Genomic DNA, 23,250 nt, shown 5'->3' on the forward strand with positions numbered 1-23,250 from the left:
TCTTGTCCTTTTCCCAGCCCCAGGCCGGGAATCAGCCATCTCCAATGAGCCAAGTAAACCAGGGCATATTTAAGAGAAAGGGCCACAGGCATAATCATGGCGGGTATAAACTGGAACTGACCTAGAAATGCTGGGTCATATTCCCAATCTACCACTAGATGTCCTTCCACACCTCAATAGTTCTTCACAGGAAGCAGTTCTGGGGCATTTGGAAATGGTGGGATATTTGGAGTTATCACAAAGACTGGGGCAGCAGGGGTTACTTCTGGCATTTAGTAAGCACAGTCCAGGTATGCCAAATTTCCTGCACAGGACCATCTATCCTAACACAGAATTGCCCCATAAGTAGCAATCCTGTTAATAAATAGTGGCCCAATCCCTGAACTAATCTATCTTGTGTTCTAGTCTCTCAAGGATTGGCTTAGTTCTTTTCACCTTATCCACCATCAGTTAATTTAATCACCACTGTTTCCATAGTGAGAATCTAATATATTTGACTGATCAAGTGTGTTAATCAAATATATTGGATTAGCTGGCATGCATTACAGCAAATAAAATAGCCAGTCTTCATTTTAGATCTAGTTTATACAAAGCCTCTACTTCTTATGTGTCAATTTTTGCAGAAAACATTATTCTAGCAAGTTGGCGAGGAGTCTAGGACTTATGTTAAGACTCAACATCTCATCCCCAGTTCTTGCAGCTCTCTGTCTAGTTGTTGGCCCTATTCATTGCATCAGCACCAACAACAGGTACCCAGGTTTTATAGGGCAAGAATTTTACTAAGCATTTTACATAAACTATCTCATTTAACCTTCACAGTAGCCCTATATCTCATTCTTATTACAATTTTACAAAGAACCCTGGATTCCGTGTGGTCAGTAGCAAGCCCAAGATAGCACAGCTGTCATGTAGCAGAGCCAACATTCAAAATCCCACAGTCGGGCTCCAGTAGCCATGCTGTGTACTGCCCGTGCATGTAAGAACATACCCAACACAATGAAAAATAAGAAATGAAATAGAAAGGGCATGGAAAACATCAAATCATAACTGCAGAGGAAAAAAGTCAAATTTAAGCTTAGAGTTACTGCAAAGTTACTGCAACCCATCATATTTTATTTTGTGCTTCCTAGTTAGTGGCTAAAACTAAGGGCAAAACTGACTAAATATAATTTGTTGTAATCTTGAGGGAAATGCACAGCAAGATGTTTCTTGATCAAGAAAACTGATACTATGGAGCTTTATATTCAGTACTTTGATGAAACAGCACTAAAATGTCCTCAATAACATCTTTACAAAGAATCAGTGATTCTTAGACCTCTAAGAGGAGCCAGTGTGATGCCTAAGCATAGGCATGTAGGCTACTTGGCAGACAGACTCAGCATAGCAGTCATCATCATGTAGTAATTTCTAGCATCCTAGTAGCTTTCTCACTGGCTTTAGTTTTGAATAAATGGGATTTTTGCTAAGATCTTACATTATGCAACAGAGGCAACCACAAAGACCACCCCTAGAAAATGAAATGATCTTGGGCCCCTTCCTCCCTGACCTCCTGCTTCACACTGCATTCTTTGGGAAGCAGATGCTGAAACAGAGTCAGGTATACAAAAATCTGGGGAGAAGTCACACCTGTGAAAGCAAAGGGAAGAAGTAAGATTGGGCTGGAGGACCCATCAGAGCCTGACATTAACCTGACAGTCTCTGGCAGCTCAGGAATCCTTTAGGATTTCCATGTTGGGTGTTAATGACCAGACTCTTCTACTATAACTTAGTCATTGGTAGAGGTTGTACCAAGAATAGCATGATCCCAGCTAAAAAGCTGAGGCAAACCCTGAGGAATCTAACAGCTGGAGGATGTCAGCAAACCATATGCCTCACAGCTGGACAGCAAGGTCTTTCTTGAAGGGGGATCTGAGCAGCATATCTCTATGTCTGCCTCACTTCCCTATGTACAAGTGTGTACCTGATTGCAGCAGAATGAGATGAGAAACAAATATTTTTTTGTTACAATTTACCACTTCCATCTCAGCCTGCTACCCCTTAGCTCTCCTTGGGCAAAGGGAAAAAGACATTTGAAGAGCCTGCCTCTTGGATAAGTGAAAATGGAACTCTCCTCTCCTTCTCTTGGATTTCTAAACATCCCAGATCATTTCTGTGAATTCTTTTTATTAGGAAAACAGCATCCTTTAAAAGAGAAGACAAGTTGTCTATGTCTTATATTCAGAGTCAGTTTGAGCCCCATGTTGTGCAATGATCTTGTGCAATGATAATTACATGCTACCATGCCTCAAGAAATTTCCCCTTAAGTGGAGTGAGGAGGAGAAATAGTGGAGGCTCAATGCCTTGTTTTAAGAAAACATCTGTTCTTGCTGAACCTGATGCTTGTGCTTATGAGCACAGGAGTTTTTTGTGGCCCAGCAATAACCAACAACTCAGGTAGGCCAGTTGCCTCATTTAATGAGCTTCTTGGTTTCTGAATACAACAGAGGCAAAGAGAGTAAGTTTTACGAGGACTTGGGTTTCCTTAATTAGACACAAGCTTTTTATTTGGTTGGGGGGACTAATGGAGAAAGGGAGACACTAGTGGCATTTGTAACTTGTTAAGACTACTTGAAAATCTTAGGACCAAAGCTTTCTGTGAAGAGAGTGCTCTAATGAGAATAAATGTGATGATTATTTACCTAATTGAGCAGTAATGACTGAGGTGTGAGCCACTTCCCCAGGATTAATAAAGAGCCGGGGAGTTGACAGTTTAGACCATTAGGCTTAGCTGGTACTTCATCTTGGCGAAGGGCACAGTGCCAGAATCATATTAATATTGTAAAATGAGCCCAAAACATAGACATATACTTTTGGAGAAATAATTTTAATTGGCTAAGTACCTGACATCAGGTTGGGCCATTCAGTTCTATCATTAAACAAAGTTTCACACAAGTTCTTCAAGACTTGTGCCATTTACAGTGTTCTCAGCATTCAGTGATTAAAAAAGAAAAGTAGAAGAGGGACCCTTATCCATATCAAAAATAGTTTTTTGTGCAACCAAAAGCAAGCAAGCTATTATTATATACACACACTCGCTTTAAAAACAACACTAAAGACATTGAGTTGAGCTGGAAGCATTGCATACTCTGAGATACACAGTTGATATTGTTACCCACAGTGTCCCTTCAGGAAAGGCAGAGGTCATCTGTAACACCACAATTAAGGATAAAAGGATCTTATATTATCAGAAATTTCAATGTCTTCATAAAAATTGTGTTTATATTCAATATCTCCCTTATTTAGTGTGACAAATGTTCATGTACGAGTCATCTCAAGAAAAAGAGTTACTCAGCTTGCTACGTATTCATTATTCTATGGCTCTGCTATGCAGGGGAAAGTGCAAACAGCAACTGAGAGCAAGCAGGAATCTAAGACATGAGACTCAACTTGCCCTTTACACAGGGTGAATCCTACACTAGTGACCTTTGTGTTTTAAGGAAGTTTGCAAATATGTTTAATTGGACAACATTTCTTCCTTTATCTAGCAAGCACTGAGTATCTTGCCAGGCACTATGAAAAAAGATAAAACTATAAACATGAGCAAGGCACAGCCACTGCCAATCAGAAGCTTACAATCTAGCAGAGATCTTAAAATGCAGGGAGCTCTTTTAGAAATCTGCTTAGGGATCAAAATTTCCAATCACACTTTTCCTTCCAGCATCTTTATTCTGTAATCATTATTTTAATCTTCATTGAATGAGATGATTAATGTGGTTCCATCTGCTGTATGAAATCACCCATGCTACAGTCAGCCAATCAAACAACAGCAGTAATAATGTACTACTTCATTTAATGGAAATTTACCAAGCTGTTACTATGTAATATCACAGTTTTAGGGCCTGGAGAGGTAGAGCTGAACTAAAAATAATAATCTCTGTTATCCCATAGTATAGTGGAATAGGAAAGAAATACAAAAAATAATAATGTGTTCATGTATTATAGGTACTATAATAGTAGGGTAGGAAGATACACAGAAGTGGGAATAACCAAGCCAATCTCAGTACGCAGAAAAGGTGTTATAAAGGAGGTAACCTTGAATTAAACCTTGAGGAAATGGATATTCTTCAGGTAGAGGTGTATAAAGAGCTTCCCACACCAATGGAGCAGCATAAAGAAATGGCATGGCAGAGTGAACAGTTGGGTATGGTCAAGGAAACTCTCAACTGCATCTTCTTCACTGTCTCAACTGATCACTCAACGCTCTCCATTCTCTCAGCAAACACCCTGACTAACTAAACTCCCATGACTAGCAGGATATTATTAGACTTAACAAACCTGTCAATGTATATGCTTTCCCTTTAGAAAGACTTGAATTTTTTTTAGTGAACTGCAATAGAACTAAGCTCAGGAGATGCAACTACGAAAGATGAAGGAACATTATACAAATCTCTGCAATGAGATTCTGCCTTAGATTGCTTTGCTGGTATGTCAACTGATTACTCCACTTTAAAGAAACCCAAACTGGAAATTATAAAGGATAAATTATGAGTGTATTTTATGCAAAAAAGAATCAAATCAAATCAAAGTCTTGGCTCTACATTAAACAAACGACAAATGCATGTTTGTTTTTATCAAAATGTTTTAGGGTAGATTTGTATGTATGCTTTATTTCTTTAACCAATGTTTTAATCAGTTAAACAGCTGCTATTATTAATGTGCTGGTTGAAAGTGTTTTTCTTAAAGTACAAATTTAAAATAGAATGAGAAAAGATCAGACTCGGGAAGAAGGAAAGTCACAGCAGGACATTTGGAATTTATTCTCTAGACCAGAGGTCTGCAAACTCCAGCCTACAGGCCAAATCCATCCTGCAGCTTATTTTTATAAATAAAGTTTTATTGGAATACAGCCAGGCCCATCCAGTTACAGAATTGTCTATGGTTGCTTCCACTCTACAATGGCAGATTTGAGTAGCTGTTACAGAGACTATACGCAAGTGTGCAGGAGAGTTTAGACCACGCCTACAGGAAAGGTATGAAATACTACCCTCCTTCCTAGACACTTCCCCAAACAAAAAACTTAAGTCAGTGTGGGAACAAACACTGTTGCCCCACAGAGCACTAATAAAGGCAGATAAATGACTGAGAAAACCCTATCCCTTGGGGACGGAGGCCAGAAATGGCAACACCAATACCATTGGAAGTCTCCTACTTCTAGGGAAGGACATGAAATTCTCTCATATGCAACACCCATCACAGATACAAGGCAGGAGTTTGATTTTCATGGGGAGGAGGAATTGGAACACTGAGAATACCCCACCCCTAAGGCCCAGGCACACTGGCCTATCTGGGTCTGTGGCTGAGCTGGGACAAAAGAGAAGCCCTAAAACCACCAGTAGCAAGCATTGAGTAACAAGCAGTAGCAGTATTACAGCAAAACAGGCACAGCTGAAAGCAGAGAGTGGGGCATTAAAACCCTTCAGCATCTCAGCTACTATGGTAATAGAAAATCCAAAGAAAAATTTGAAGCCCATAGGAGGCTGAGGATGACCCTACTAACAACAAAACTCAAGTCTAGCTAGACTCCTAAGCAGATTGATTTAACACCCCACTCTAACAACCTTAAAGAAGTGTGCCCATTTCCATGCATAAATACTATGTATCTCAATATTTGATATACTCTACACAAAATGTTTGCCATTTAATCAAAATGTATGAGACTCAAAAAGAAAATGCAACCCACTGTTAACAGCCAAAGCAATCAACAGAACCAAACAGAGACATGACTCCAATGTTGGAGCTATTAGACACAGACTTTAAATAAAATAATTACAATGAATAAGAAAAATACATTAAAAATACTTCATGAAAGAGAATATATGGATGGCAAAGAAGGACCTTTAAAAGTGTTCAACAGTTTATACACTATTGATGGAAATGTAAATTAGTTCTTCCACTGTTGGAAGCAGTCTGGAGAGTTCTCAAAAAACTTAACTACCATTTGAATTAGCAATCCCATTACTGGGCATATACCCAAACAGAAGAAAACTGTTCTCCCAAAAGGACGCATGCACTCATATATTCATAATAGCACTATGTATATTCACAATACCAAAGACATGGAATCAACCTAAATGCCAATCAATGGATTGGATTTAAAAATGGAATACTATGCAGTCATAGAAAAGAATGAAATCATGTCTTTACAGCAACTTGGATGCATCTGGAGGCCATTATCCTAAGTGAATTAATGCAGAAACAGAAAACCAAATGCCACATGTTCTCATTTATAAGTGGGAGTTAAACCTTGGATACACATGGACATAAAGATGGCAACAGTAGAGGGGAAAAGGAAGAACTAGAGCAAGGGATGAAAATCCAGCTATTGGGCATTATGCTCAGTACCTGTGTAATGGGATCAGTCGTACCCCAAATCTCAGCACCACATAATATACCCATGTAAAAAGCCTGCACATGTACCCCCTGAATCTAAATTAAAGTTGAAATCATTTCTAAAAAAAGAAAAGAAAAATGAACAAATTGAAAATAAAAAGATGTTCAACATGATTAGTCATTAGAGAAATGAAAAATAAAGCCATGATGAAATATCACTACATATCTAGTAGAACAACTAAAAGAAAACACACTGACAGTCCTGAGTGCTAGAAAGTGTGTACAACCACAGTCTCTCTCATACATTGTTGGTGGGAGTACACAGTGGTGCAGCAACATTGGAAAACTGCTGGGCAGTTTTTTATGAAGCTAAACATATATTTACTTACTCTGTGGCCCAACAATTCCACTTCTGAGTATTTGTCCTAGAGAAATGAAAATTTACATTCACACAAAAACCTGTACATGAATGTTTATATCAGCCTTGTTTGAAATAACGAAAAACTGAAAATAACCCAAACATATTTCAGTGAGTGAATAAACATATTGTAATACATTTATACAATTTAAAACTATTCGGCAATAAGAACAAACAAATGATACACACACCTTAGAAGAATTTCAAAGGCATTATGATGAATTTTTTTTTTTTTTTTGAGATGGAGTCTCACTCTGTTGCCCAGGCTGGAGTGCAGTGGCGCAACCTCAGCTCACTGCAAGCTCCGCCTCCTGGGTTCACGCCATTCTCCTGCCTCAGCCTCCCGAGTAGCTGGGATTACAGGCGCCAGCCACCACGCCCGGCTAATTTTTTTGTATTTTTAGTAGAGACGGGGTTTCACTGTGTTAGCCAGGATGGTCTCGATCTCCCGACCTCGTGATCCACCCGCCTCGGCCTCCCAAAGTGCTGGGATTACAGGTGTGAGCCACCGTGCCCGGCCTATGATGAATTTTTTAAAGCTAATTTTTAAAGGTTGCATATTTTGTAATTCCATTTACGTAAGATTCTTAAAATCACAAAACTATAATGATAAAGAACACATTAGTGTTTGCTAGGAAATGGGTGGGTAGGGAGTGTGGCTATAAAGGGATAGCACAAGGGAATTTCTTGACAGTTGTAGAACTGTTCTCTATCCCGACTGTGGTGTTAGTGACATGACCTTATATGTATGTGAGATTAAATTTCATTGATATATGAAATGCTTGTAAAAATTGGTGATGTGCAAATAATTCTATAGTTTAGTTAACAGTATTATACCAATGTCAATTTCCTGGTTTTCATCATTATACTGATATTGACCAGGTAGAGCGTACATGGGAAACTTCTGTCTTATTTTTGCAACTTTAATATGGGTCTTAAATGATTTCAAAATAAACACTTTAAAACATTCTCCCTACTAAATAACCATGATTAATAGGTTAAAGTTTCCAGGGGAAAAAAGTGGACAACATAGATGAACAGTTGAGTGATTTCACAGAAAGATAAAAACTATAAGCAAGATTCAAGTAGAAATGTGTGGGGGAAATAAATCACAATAGTAATTCACAGATTTAATTCTAGGAATCGTAGACTTTACACAGCCAGAGGAAGAATTAGGTAATTTGAAGATAGATCCATAAAAATTGCCCAAAGTGAAAATCAGTAAGAAAAGGACAAAGAAAGTGGATGAGGGGAACAAAGTATTTAAAACTGATGGGACAATATCAAATAGTCTAAAATATATGTCATTGAAGTTACAGAAGGAGAAGAGAGAATGGGCAAAAGAAATCTCTGAATGATAGCTAGAATTCTCCAAAAATAATGAAAGCCTCAAATCATAGATCCAAAATTCTTAAATAACCTGAAGCAGAATACATTTTAAAAAGCTAGCTATAACTTATCCAAAGTACCAAATAAGGGTAAAGAAGAAATTGAAGGAAGACAGTGGAAAATATATGAACATATTAAATCAGAGAAATTCTTAAAGAATACAAAATTACAGCTAGATAGAACTAGAATAAGTTCTAGTGTTCCATATCACTGTAGAATTACTGTAGTTAACAATAATATATGGTTTCAAATAACTAAAAGAATATTGAATGATCCTCACAAAAAAATGATAAATGCTAGAGATGATAGATATGCCAGTTATACTCTGATAACTATATGTACTGAGACATCACCATGTAGCCCCATGAATACGTACACTTATTTTGTCATTTTAAAAATTAAATTAATATAAAGAGGTAAAGACAAGAATTATAGCTGACTTCTTGTCTGAAGCAATTAAAGCCAGATGATAAAACATATCTTCAAAGCCAGCTGGGGGGACAACTATCACCCAGAATTCTACATCTAGCAAAAATACCTGTTTAAAATGAAGATACAATAAAGACTATTCAAAATTTTTGTAATGGGAGAATTCCTTACCAGCAGACCTGTACTTTAAGAAACATTAAAGAAAGTTCTTCTGACAGAAGGAATGTGAAACCAGACCAGAAATTTTATCTACACAGAGATGTGAAGAACTCTGAAAATAGTAAAAATAAAGATTAATATTAAAAACCACATTTTTCTTAATGTTAAATGACTCTAAAATGTAATTGACTACTTGAAGAAAAATTGTAGCAGTGAGATTTATAACCCATGTAAAATTTAAATGTCTGATAACAATAGCACAAAGTTTATGAGGAATTTGAATGTCTAAGTCTTCACAATATGTAAGAATTTGTATAATATTATATAAAACATCTAATACTCAGTCTTTACTTGCTGCAGGGAAGATCAATTTGGCAGGTCCAGCACTGGAATTACCATTTAGATTAGTTAGGAAACTGCGGAAGTTCAAGAAAGAAATCATCAGTACCTAGAGTATGCCAAATAATAGTAAGAATACAGAGAGGATTCAAATTTGAGATCTACTTAGTAAGGTAAAATAAGGAGGATTTGGTGACTGAGTATTGAGATGTTCTGAATGTGAGGTAGAGGGAAGAGTCTACTATGTATTATGGGTTCCTGGCTTGGGTGTCCCTAGCAGATAGTGGTGCTATCAAGTGAGTCTGAGGAGAGACGAAGATAGGATCATTAATATGAAAAGTTAATGAGTTTGGATTTTAACTGGGGTTTCAGGCAATTTACATGTAATGTTATTATTGATGTGTTTGGATTGAAATCTACCACTGGTTTCTTGCTTTTATTTGTTCCATCTATATTTTTCTTCCTTTTTTCCTTCTATTTCAGCCTGGATTAATTGAGCTTTTTATGATTTCATTTTGTCTCCACTATTAGCTTATTAATTATGCCTCTTTTTCTATTTCTTTTAATGTTGTCCTAGGCTTCACAATGTACATCCTCTCTACATTCCTACAGTTACTTAACATACATTTCTTCCTTGAACTTCTGCATAGTTTCCTAATTAAATGGTAATTCCAGTATTGGACCTAACAAATTGATCCGCACCACAGCAACTAAAGAAATCTATTTATAATACATGTTTGGAGACATAAACATTCAACAACTCTCACAGTATAAAAAAATACATCCTCTTTTAATTGGCATGTGAGACCCAGAAGTCTGGATTCTTCTTGTTTCTGCAGACCCATTTTTGCCACTTCCTAGCTCCTATTTAGGCTTCAGCAACAACACACAGATGTTTAATATACACAAGCCAAGTAGTTTCTCATCTCCATAACTTTGTTCATGCTGTTATATGTGCCTAGAATCAATATTCTGCATTCCTTTCTCACCTGACCAATCCTCACTGAAAAGCTCAGCTATTGCCCCATTCTTGACTTCTTCCCTGTCCACCTGCTTTTGTGCTCCAACTGGAACCCCATTCATGTTTACAAGAAACCCTCAAAGGACAATAAAGCCTGTTGTGACTCTACTTCGGCTTTTCTGAGTATTAAAATTTCCTAAGATCTTTCACAGGACAAATTTTTAAAAGCAAGAGTAATACATGGAGGTGATTAAGCCTTTAAAGTGTACCCTTTGTTCCCAAGGTCTTGTTAATTATCATTTAGGAGCAGTTTATCTGCAATGTGCTCAATTACTTAGGTAACTAAATAGCTTTTTACTGATCAGCATTGAACATCATTTGCTTAATAGCAACTAACAAATGCGGTGGCAGAGTTCCACTGATAGTCTACTTTCAGAAATAGGCTTATTTAAGATTGAGCTCCAGGGGAAAAATAGATTCTAACAGAATAGATTATTGTTATTTACATAACCACTTAGGTCTAGAGAAACAAAATAATCTTTCCGTTTTTTTAAATTAAGGAATCAGTAAGCCAAAAGAGAATACCCAAGTAACTCCCAAGTCCATTCCATTCATTCATCCAGTCCATTTGTGCCATGAAAATCTTCATGACATTCCTATTTGATCAATGACAACCCACAGCTCTCAATGACTGCTCACATCTGACCTTCTCAGTAAGGACTTCTCTTATAGCTTAGAACAGTCATAGGATTTTTCCTCTCCAAGCTTTTGACACTTTGGATTATAGATCCCATGTGCTTGCCAATGCTTTTTTTGTTAACTATAGAAAAATAAAAAGCAAATACAGACAGGCGAAAGACTCAGAGGGTCACATAACCTTGTATGGTGAACTATACCATGTGAATGGTCAAGGAAAGCTTCTGGAGCATGGGACATATTAGCTAGGTGTTGAAAGAAAAATAGGAATTCAATAGGCTGGAAAATGGAGGGAGGGTATTCCAAGCAGAGGGAACGCCTATCTAGATGCACAAATGTATGATCAATATGGTGTTCAACATTGAAATGCCATATGGGGACCTGACAAGAGGTAGTTGTATTAGTTTGTTTTGTGCTGCTGTGATGGAATGCCACAGACTGTATAATTTATAAACAGAAATTTATTAGGACACAGTTCTGGAGGCTGGGAAGTCTAAGGTCCAGGTGCCAGAAAGTTCAGTGTCTGGTTAGGTCATTCCCTTCCAAGATGGTGCCTTGCATGCTGCCTAGATCCTCACGTGGCAGAAGGCCAAAGGGAGAAAGAGTATGAGCCCATTCACTTTTTATAATGGCATTAATCTATTCATGAGGGCTCAACCTAAATGCTTCCCATTAGGCCCCACTGTCACATTGGGAATTAAGTTTCCAACACACCAATTCTTGGGCACACATTCAAACTGTAGCAGTAAGCAAAGCCAAATAGTGGAAGGCTTTTATTCTAAGCTGTGGGACTCAGCTTTATTCTGTTAACAGTGAAGATGCAGAAAGGGTGAGATGCAGTGGCTCATACCTGTAATCCTAGCACTTTGAGAGGTTGAAGTGAGTGGATCACTTGAGCCCGGGAGTTCAAGACCAGCCTGGGCAACATAGTGAGATCCCGTCTCTATGAAAATTTTTAAAAAGTAAAAGTTAGCTAGGTGTGGTGTCACGTACTGTTCCCAACTACTCAGGAGGCTGAGGCAAGAGGATCACTTGATCCTGGGAAGTTGAGGCTGCAGTAAGCCATGATCACACCACTGCACTCCAGCCTGAGTGACAGCAATACCCTGTACCACTTCCCCACCAAAAAAGATGCACTAAGGGGAGATTTATCTCCCTAGTTTTCTAAAGGAGTAAAAGCAACTTCTGTGGGTGGAATAGCCCTGTAAGTAGAAGGGGCCAAAAGATAAAAAGGGCAACCAAGGAAGGGAATGAGGGGATGAGAAGAAGACAGGGACTCATGTCTGCACATTAGTCTAGGGAATAAAGAAGAAAAGACACAACATCAATCTAAAAAGAAATAAATGAAAACAATAAAAGGCAGTGTTGAAGGCAGTCAAACACTGACTTCTATAGTATGGGTTAAAGCCTAGCTTCACCTCTAACTTTCTCTGAAATCTTAAAATGTTCTAACCTTTCTTATTTTGTTCATCTATAAAATGGAGACTTTATCTCAGTTTGTTGTGAGATTAAATAAGTTAATGATTCTAACTACTTAGAACCTTGCCAAGGATATAATAACCGCTTAATAACCCCTCACAATCATGTTCTGTGTTCTAGAGAAGTCAGGTTAAGGGTAGTAATTCTCTTTTAAACCATGAAGTCTACCTAGAGTTATGTAGGATGTCACCATTGGGGGATGCTGTGTGGTAGGCACATGAAACCTTTCTGTACCATTTATTGTAACTTCTTGTGAGTCTCTAATTATTTCAAAATAAAAAGTTTTATTTTGTTTTGTTTTTCTTAAAGCCTTTTCAAACCACAATGGCAATTCATTCAAGCATGTGCTCAGCACTTGCTGCATGCCATACCCTGAGCTCCTTCTGTTCTAACATTAATAAACCTCATTTTCCAATATTCAGAAAGCAATTAACCAAATGACAGTGTGACTTTCCATTTTTACTATTGCTCTTTAGCAGAAACATAGCAATAAAAATAAACTATTGGAAATGAAATTATGAGTATCCTAGATTAATCCCCAAAGTTGCAGTTTCTTTTGTTGTTCAGCTGTTTGATTTTCTAAGAGCCTGAACCCAGCCAAGTGCATACTCTATTTCTGAGCAGAGTTCTGCCCAGTTCTCTGTCTGACTAGAATCGCACAGAAACCACAAATCTCTCATAAAGCCTAATGGTGCTTCTCAACAGAGGCATGATTGGAATTCTGAGCTGGATAATTTAATACTAGGGTACAGCCCATGGGTAGTACAGAAAAGAGTCAATATTTGCCTTGTCTTTGTACAACCAGGATGTATGTCTGCATGACAATAATGAAGACTCAATTTCAGCCCCCATTCACCCTTCCACAACAGCAGGGGCAGGGCACCCTAGAGCATAAATAATCTGAACAACCCTGTGTTGGGGGCCTGCTGAAGATGCTTAACATCCCTGGCCCCATCCACTAATTGTCTGCCATCAATCACAACTTGACAGTTACAAGTAAACTGCCTGTGTTCTCCCCATATGCCTGCCTTTCTCATTGTGTAAAAACAGCTCTACCTCCATCTGCTAGTCACTCCCAATCACTCTTGCCAAGATGGTGACTCCTCTTCTTGCCTGCTAGTCCCTAGACACAAAGAGTCCAATGTGCCCTGGTGGCAGCCATAGCTTTTAGTTCAATGGTACCTTTGCTATGTTCCCTGGCTGAAGTACACTTCCTTTGGTGACCAGGACCTCCAACTTGAAGAGCACAGAGGTGCAGATGAAGAAGTGCAAAGCCCTTCAGTGGGTCAATGGGAGTGATGTTAACTTAGGCCATTTCTTCCTCTACCCCTTGATTCTAAGTCCTATGTATACTTCCTGTTAGGGACCCAACACCATGAAGTGGGCTCTGATTTAACACATATGCTGCACTTTAAAGGATGGGACCCTAACCTTTCAGAGCATTACCTTTAAGTGGCACTTCATATGTTCCTTCAGTAGTTCATTCTAGGGCTCTAAAAGTACAGCTACTTCTGTCTGCTGTAGTATGTAATACAAACAGTAGGTTCTAGGATCATGAGCTATCCTACACCCCCTTCACAATTAAGTGGGTCCCCTGATCACATACTATGTTGTGTGGATTTCCCTTCTTGTTTGGTAATCTAAAAGCCCCCAGATAATAGTTAGCTGTGTTGACTATGACTCAGAGATCAGGAAAGGAAAGCTTATACCCAGAATAAGTGCATCATTGGAAGGATGGACAGCTGGCTGATGCAGGACAGAGGGGACCCAATGTAGTCAACTTGCCACAAATCAACCAGTCGAATCTCCTGAAGACCTAGTAACCTATTGAGGGCTCCTTGTTGGTCTCTCTTGTTAGCAAGTTGGACATTCAAAATCAGCAGTAGCTAGATTTGCCAGGATAATTGGTAGTCCATTGTATTGGCTAATGAGTAGTCTTGCTCTCTGCCACTGTGGCCACTCTATTCATGTGCCCATCATGCCAGTACTTAATCCAATGACAAAGCCTGGATAATGTCAACTGGACAAGTTATCTTGTCTATTTGTTTTTTCAGTGCTTCTTGTGTACTTGATGCTTTCCAATTAGTGTTAAATGCATGACACAAAAATCTTCACACATTGTGCCCACTCTCATAGTCCCAACCACATGTCTCTGTCTCAGACTCTTGTTTCCAATCTCCAAGTCCCTTTCATTCAGGTCCCTGTCCACACAGCTAGACTATTGGCTACTTGCAGAAACCTATACATATATTCACACCTTAGGACAATTTTTCTTCCACACGAATAGATAACCATATTCATTGCTTGCAGCTTCATTCATTGGGAAGATCTTCCTTCTCCACTGTCTTCCAAGGCTACCCCATAATTCAGCTGTACTTCAGTGACCATCTATTTTTGCTTTACAGCTACTTAAGGAACTAACCCATTGTCAGCCAGGATTGGCCTTTTACCTCCCTTTCAGCTAGTCATAGAGAACCCCCATATAGCCATAAGTGTGAGCTATGCAAGGGCACTGGTACAACCCTGGTGGTTGACATGGAGGCATCTGTGCTACTTGCTCATGCAGCCTCCTCATGCCGATCTAGTCCCATATGGGTTTGATCCCAGATGTGCCATTTCCATTTTCCAATAGAAGGCTGTGGGACACGTCTGAGTGTATGACTTAGTGCATTGGCAATAATCTAGCTCATAATGGTCAGTTCCAAATACATTTGGTGCCCCATTATCAGCTGTTCCATCTTGACCAAGGCTCAGCAACATTCTAGGAAGGGTTTCTCAAAAGGTGTATAACTTTATATTGAAAATGGATGGCATTGCTTCAGAGCCCTAGGGGCCTGCATTCTGATTCTTTCACTTGGGCATCCATCAACTACAAACTGTATCTTTCCCCACTAACACATTCAGCACCATGGGGTCAGCCAGATCATATGCCCCAAGTAGTAGGGTTGCTTATACTGCAGCCCATACATGCTGCAGAGCCCTTTCTTGCTTTCTTGCTCCAGGCCCACTCAAAGCTGTGAGACTTCTATGTAGTTCAGTATATGGGAACAAAAATATTCCTAGATGTGGAATGTGTTGCCTCCAAAACACAAAGAGGCCTACCAGGTATCTTGCTCTATTTATTGAGATTGAGAATGTAAGATACAGCAATTTAACTTTTACTTGAAAATGCAGTGGTGGGAGTGGTATTCTAGCAGACTTTCACTACTGAACCACTAAAAACTTTACCGATGTGGCATATTCCTGAATTTTCACAGGGTTTGTCTCTCACCCTCCAGAGTGTATGTGTCCTACCAATGCCTCAAATGTATTAGACACTTCTTGTTGACTCTTAATGACATCTTTGATGTAAATGGATCAATGTGATATTCTACAGAATGTTCAGATGGTCCATGTCTCTTCAGACCTTATTATGACAGATGTTTGAAGAGGTAACATAGCCATGGGCAAAGCAGAAAATGAATATTATTGTCTGTTTCATGTGAATACAGACTCTGATTTTTTTGGATGTGTCTTTGTCTGGTTTTGGTATCAGGATAATATTGGCTTCGTAGAATGAGTTTGGAAGTATTCCCTCCTCCTCTATTTTTCAGAATAGTTTGAGTAAGATATTAGTTCTTCATTAAATGTTTGGTATAATTCAGCAGAGAAGCCATCAGTTCCTGAACTTTTCTTTATTGGAAGACATTTTATTATAAGATCTTGTTATTTGTTATTGGTCATAGTTCAATCTTGGTACATTGTATGCATCTAGGAATTTGTTCCTTTCTTCTGTAATTTCCAATTTATTTACAATTTATTTATTTGAGTCTTCTCTCTTCTTTATTAGTCTGGCTAAAGGTTTGTCAATTTTGCATGACATTTCAAAAATCCAACTTTTTGTTTCATTGATATTTTGTATTGTTTTCTTCATCTCAATTTCATTTATTTCTGCTTTGATATTTATTATTTATTTTCTGCTCCTAATTTTGAGTTTGTTATGCTCTTCCTTTTCTAGTTCTTTAAGATGCATCATTAAGTTGTTTACTTAAAGTTTATCTTCTTTTTCAATGTAGGTACTAATAGCTATAAACTTCCCTCTTAGTGATTTTGCTGTATCCCATAGCTTTTGGTATGTTGTGTTTCTATTATCATTTGTTTCAAGAAATTTTTAAATTTTCTTCTTAATTTCTTCATTGACCCACTAGTCACTCAGGAGCATATGGTTTGATTTCCATATATTTGTATAGTTTCCAAAATTCCTCTTGTTATTGATTTCTAGTTTCATTCCATTATGGTCAGAGATGATGCTTCATATTATTTTGTTTTGTTTTAATGTTTTCAGGCTTTTTAGTGATTTAACATATAGTCGACTCTTGAGAATGACCCCTGTGCTGTGGAAAATAATGTGTATTCTACAGCTGTTGTTTGGTCTATAGCACAGATTAACTCTCGTGTTTCTTTACCAATTTTCTGTCTGGAAGATCTGTCCAATGGTGAAATTGTGGTGTTGAAGTCTCCAGCTATTATTGTATGGGGTCTACATCTCTCTTTAGCTCTAACAATATTTAATTTATATGTCTGGGTGTTCCAGTGTTGGGTGCATATATATTTACAATTGTTATATTCTCTTGCTGAATTGACCCCTTTTTCACTATATAGTAACCTTCTTTATCTCTTCCTATAGTTTTTGTCTTGAAATCTATTTTGCCTGATATAAGCATAACTAGCCCTGCTCTTTTGTGGTTTCCATTGACATGGAATATCTTTTCCCATCCCTTTATTTTCTGCCTACATGTGCCTTGTGTCTTTATTGGTGAAGTGTGTTTCTTGTAAGCAACAGATCATTGAATCCCTTTTTTTTTCAATCCGTTCAGCCACTTGGTGACTTTTGATTGGCAAGTCTCAGAGTCTCATCCAAAGTCTTCAATGTACCTGGGTATTGCTGCTGGTTATTCTGAGCCCAAGGACTCTTTAGTTAGCAGGTGATGAATGTTGCCAGGACTATGTCCTTCCCTTCAAGGCAGTAGTTTCCCTTCTGGCCTAGGGCATGTCTAGAAATGCCATCCAGGAGCTAGAGCTTGGAAAGGGGGCCTCTCAGAGCTGACTAGTGCCCTCTCCTTTTGTGACTGTGCTGGTATCCAAGATGTAAGACAAAATCCTTCCTACTCCTTCCTTCTCCTTCTTCTCCTTTCCTTAAGTGGAAGAAAGAGACCTCTTTTGGAGCTGTGAGAATTGCAGCCTGGGGTTAGGGGAGGGGTAGTGCCAGAACTCCCTTAGCCACCCAAGCTGGTATCTCAGTAGGCCATGTGCCTCCCCAGTGTACTGGTTCTGGGCCCAGTTCAGAACTAGAACTTGCTTGAAAGTTGCACTCCTTGTGGCCTAGACTGACTTTCAAGTGTATTTAGAGCCCTAGAGCACTTTAGCTTGCAGTGGTAAGGCTTGTGGGAACTCAAGTTCTGACCACCAGGATTGGTGATTTCCTTCTGGCTAGAGCTAATATAAATGCTGTCTCCATGGGGTGGGGCATCAGCTGAGTTTGGCCCAGTTTTCTTTTATGCTATAATAGGACAGCACTAAGTTCAATGCCTCACAATTGCTGTGCTTTTCTCCCCTGGCACCTAGGAATGCTCTCCACACCCTGCTGCCATTGCTGGGGGATGGGAGAGTGGTGGCGTCAGAGATTTAAAACTGTTTTTTTTTTTTTTTTCTACTTCTTCAGTGCCTCTTTCAGCAATATGAAGTTAAAACCAAGCACTATGAGAGCTCACCTGATTTTTGGTGCTTACAAAGCTACTTTTTTTATGTGTAGATAGTTGCTAAATTAGTGTCCTTGCTGAGGGAGGAAGAGGGAACGATCAATGGAACCTTCTATTCTGCAACCTTGCCTGCAGCACTCTTTTGAGAAAGATTCTGGATTACGTGATAAATTAGTGATGTCTGTCATGGAGGGGTGAGGGGCAGTTTTTAGACATATAGCCTATTTTGCCATTTCTGCTATAAACATCTGCACAGCTTGTACAATCTGTAACTATAGAATGGAGTACAGATGACCTGCCCACAAGAGGAAAAATGTCCTGACCTTGGCCTTAGTGCCTCTGTAATTCAACCAAGTACATTAATTAAATGGATAGATCATACACTTGCTGTTTTCCAAGTGTAGAGGTTGAAAGTGGAAAGGAGAAGAAAGCAAAGAAACCTGGGAGGAGGGCGACTAAGACTGGGCATAAGGAGAAACAAGAGGTCCAATTTGCAAAATAATGGGTGTAGTAAGGGGAATTTTGAAGTATTCTCCAAAGATAACGATTTTGCTTTTCTCAATTTTGTCCTCTTGATTCTCACACAGTGCTTTCTTTAGTACAGACCTACATACCCTGAAAACTTCTGTTCTGTGACTTAAAAAGTCAACTCTATGATTAGCATGATTCCTCTTCAGTCATTACTGAAATTCTTCCTAGGTGGTTACATTTAAGTGGTAGGAAGCTTCAATAATATAAGTCAAAGAACTCCTACCTTGCTTTGCATTTCCTCAGTGGCCATCTGATAAAGCAGGAAGGAAAAAAATTAAAAATGAACCTCCCCAGGATTTCATTTCTATTGTGGCTTAGCTGCAAATGTGAAAAATAAAAATAAAAATAAAAATAAACCCTGAATGTAAGCACTTGTATGTTTTTGTTAGATTCTTTCACAGGACTGGTCAACATCTTGACAGATATTATTTGGCGATTCACTGGAGACTTCATGGCACCTGACCTGGTTTGCCGAGTGGTCCGCTATTTGCAGGTATGTCACACCTTCCAAATGTGATGAGACAAACTGATACCAGAGTTAGCTTTTAGATTTATCTAAGGAAAATCATATAAAACCTTGCATTCCTATGCATCAAACTGCCCGCTTTCTCCTAGGTAGAAGGGCAATGAAAATTTGATTTTTAATGTATTTCCTTTGCTAAAAATAGTATCTATATAAAGAAAACACGAATGAGCCACAAATGAGCAATGCTAAGGATGTAAAGCATTCATATTTCAAATGTTAAATAAAATGTCTGGGTCAATACTAAGGATTTTGGCATATTGTGGATAATCTCCAAAAAGTTTGTTAATTATATTTACCTTTCACTTCTCAAATGAACTCAGCGCTGGCTACTGCTCTTTTTTGTAAACCAAGGGGAATTTGTTAGAACATAACCATTACCTATTGAATTACTGCCTAAATTATACTTTTTAAAGTATCTATTGGCATTTGAATTTCTTCCTCTCAAATTTCCTATTTTCCTTTTTGAATGATTTTATAACTGAGAGACTTTTTTTAGTTTTTCTAAGATCTATTTTTAGATTAAAGATATTGATGCTTCAAATGTCAATCTGCTTCATTGTAAGCCATATTTATGTATCATATGTATATTTGATTTAAAATATTATATATACATATTTACATATATACATACTTGTTAATATGCATTAGATGTTTATAATGTAGATTTAGACACTTCAACTAAGTCTGGAAGGAATGGATTATTTCATAACTGGTATTAGGTTTGATGTGCTGTTTCTGAGTTCTTACAATTATTTTTTATTAATATATTTTTATTCTGATGCTAGTACTTCTGGTCTAAATTATTATAGCTTTATGTGTATATAATGCACTTCTAGAAAGCTTTATCCTGCTAGATTCCATTTGTTAGTAGAATCTTTCACTAAGCAAAATTATAATTTTTTTCATTGGTTTTATTATTTTCAGGTCATGGTAATGAAGTTATTCCATATTCAGAAAATGAATATGGAATAGTTACAATCTTCTTTTGTGCTCTGAATATAACCTTGAAAGTTTGGTATGTCTGAAAGAGCCTTTACTATTATGTACGGCTAGTATTTTCTCAGGGGAAATTTTTAAAAACATATTTCAATTTCTTTCTGAGGATATTTGCTTCCTTGTAAATAAATGCTTTCAATTGCTTATTATATTAGCAATCAATTGCTGAGACACAAATTATGACAAAACTTGGTGGCTTAAAACAATAAACATTTATTATCTCACAGTTTCTATTAGTCGAGAATTCAGGAACAGCTTGGCTAGGCAGATCTGGATAAAGGCTTATCAAAAGGTTCGGTCAGATGCTTTGTGGTACTGTAGTCATCAGAACGCTTGGCTGGGACTGGACAAGATGGATCACTCACATAGGTGGTAAATTAGTACTGGCTTTAGTGGAATACTCAGTTCTCCACATGGGCCTCTCTATAGGTACATTTTAGTGTCCTCACAACATAGTAGCTGGCTTTTCCAAGAATAACCTATTCAAGTGACCGAGGTAGAAGTGGCAACGTATTTATGAACTAGTCTCAAAGGTCATACACCATCACTTTCATATGATTATTTTGGTTGTACAAATCAACTTGGATTTAGTATGGGAAAAGAAGAACCACAAAACTAGGAAGTAAGGATTATTTTCGACATGTTGGAGGTTGGCAACCACACTATCTTCATATTTTTCCAAAGCATTTGATAACCTATGGTTTCTCCCAATTGTTAACTTTAAAATGTCTTCTTGATTTAGAAATATTCATGTCAGTAAAATTTTTTCTAACTGTATCTACAATAAATGTTAAGACTATATATAAAATATATCTTTTGACATAGGGAAAACGATAGAGAAAGAAATTCTGATAATTCTCTCTTCTATAAAGAAAGCAAGAAAATTGGCAAAAAATGTCAGAATCAAATTTGTAAAACTCTGGAAATTAACCAAACACTTGCAATTACTCAGGGAGCATTTATTCAGGAAAATGGCTGAATCTCAGTGAGAAAAATGAGCTTTGCAGTGCTTTGGCTTGCATTATTCTCAGCCCCCAGTATCCAACTCTGTAACAGCCTTTAAAAGTAATAGCTCTCATTCATAGTGAAAACAAATTGTCTGACAGCCACTGCAGAAAGCAAAACAGGGATAGAGCCCTTTCAAATTCCCAAGAAATTGCCATTATTTGACACGTCTGGCAGTTCTCTGGAAGACTCCACTTGCAAGGCTGTCTTTATTTTACTTAAATCAGAACTCACCCACTGTGAAAAACCTTTCTCCTCTGGGCATTCATCAAAACAGTTACAGGCAATTGATTAACTTTGCTTATGGCTAAGGTATTGGATAATAGTCAGGGAAAACAATAGACTAACCAAAGCTTAAGAACATAAGCTGAGTAATGAGATATCCGTAGGGGATTTGAAAATCTCTGACATATTCCCAAAAATCTAGAAGACCAGGTATATGCCCAGGACTATGCTCATCCTAAGGAAAAAATAGAGAAGGCACTGAGCTGTAACCTGTGAATGATCTTGAGGCTTTGTGCAAGCAGGAAGTGAGGGCAAAGACAGAATTGTAAGTTGCCTGGCTAAGTGTCAAAATCATGCTCCAACATTCACACAGACTTCCTCTGCAATGAATGGGGGAATTAATAGTTTCTAGAATGTAAGAAAATCTCTGTTTAGGACCTATCATCAAGATCATGGAGTAGCAGATATTAATCCCTCCAAAGCATTCAAGTATAGACAGCTATTCACAAACTAAAATAGCCCAGAGAGGACTCAAGGGCCCATTAAAGAATTTGCAGCAACATCGTGAAGGAAAAAATGGAGAATAACCACATAGAAAGAATTGCTGGTGTGATTGGCACACCTAAGAGGCGATGATTTGGCTAGGAACAAAGAAGAAAGGTGGAAGCTATCAGTATTAGACACAGAAAGGACCAACATTGTCTCTAGTGGCCTGCTCCACAGGAGACACTAGCATCTTTTCCCACTGAGTAACCAACAGTCATTCCTGCAAGAGAACCCCAGAGGGGGAGATGTGGCTATACCTTCCTCCTATCCCCCAAGAAGCAGTTGCTGTCGAGCTGCTTTGGGAATGGGGTCATCACCTCTCCCAACCATGTGTAAGCTCCAGCCCTGGAGCCATGGCCACCCTGAGAATGCCCACACTCCAGACTGATAGTCTGACTACACTGGGCTCACCCATGTTTTTAACACCACAGCCAGCACCATAGTAAGCTAGTTAACACTCCAAGCCCCAATGTTAAACTCTGCCTGCATGTGTCCACACTCCAGACACTGACTTAACCACCATAGAGAGCTAGCCCCACCCAGGCCTCAGAGCCATTATAATTCTGTGCATACCTGTGCTCTCATTCTTGTCTCCTTGACTAATTTATATGTATACTATTACCAACATTACAGCAGGGGCACCTGTGCCCTGGGCAACAGCTCAGCCATAGAAAGCTACGCCTTGCCCCAACCCTGAAGCCACTGAAAGACTGTGTTCTCAGCTCCCACACTACTTTGCATGTGCACTCATGCCTCACATACTATACCATGCAGCAGAAGGGGCATCTGCACCTTGAGCACCAATGTCATTACCATTCTAATCCCAGAGCCATAATCTCTCCATGTGAGCCCATGCATCAGACCTCAGTTTCATGGCTACTCCATGAGTGTCACCCATCAGACACTGGTGATACTGCCACTAAGAGAGGCCCTACAAGCCAGATCTAGTACCAAGAGAAATCTTCTCAGCTCCAGCTTCCCTGGTGGGGGGAAAGATCAGAAGAACCTTAGCAGCCATCACCACTGAAGACCCTATCAATTCTTGCTGCTACTGCCAATATCCACTGCTTTGGCCACTGAGGATCCTTATGATCTTTATCAACTCTGACCTGAGCTGAAAAAGCTACACAGAGACTACAAATCTGCACCATCACTGATGCTATCCCACCCAATAAACCCTCCCTCATAGGGTATGGTCTTTCCATAGTGAACTAGTTCATAAAATCTGGAAGGTGATTCTTTTTGGTTTTGTTGATGTTTATTTTTCCCTTATATTGATGTGTGTGCATTTGACTGCTTTACCAAATGCACACACATCAACATAAGGCAAAAATAAACATAAAAAAACAGACATAACATCATCAAAAGAACACAGTAATTTTACAGTAACTGGCCCCAATGAAATAGAGATATATGCAATGCTTGACCAAAAAAATCAAAATAA

At 38.5% G+C, this 23,250-nt stretch overlaps 1 protein-coding gene across 2 annotated transcripts in view; it reads left to right on the forward strand.

Moving 5' to 3' along the window:
- Positions 1–23,250, forward strand: part of NPSR1 (neuropeptide S receptor 1) — a 220,460-nt gene that overhangs the window by 101,157 nt on the left and 96,053 nt on the right. For both annotated transcript variants that reach the window (XM_003811956.4, XM_057302845.1), the window contains exon 3: positions 18,898–19,001. In XM_003811956.4, the coding sequence (XP_003812004.1) occupies positions 18,898–19,001 (104 nt within the window). The remainder of the gene's footprint in view (positions 1–18,897; positions 19,002–23,250) is intronic.

The sequence above is a fragment of the Pan paniscus genome, chromosome 6, assembly GCF_029289425.2.
Source record: "Pan paniscus chromosome 6, NHGRI_mPanPan1-v2.0_pri, whole genome shotgun sequence".
In the NCBI taxonomy this organism is placed as follows: Eukaryota; Metazoa; Chordata; class Mammalia; order Primates; family Hominidae; genus Pan; species Pan paniscus.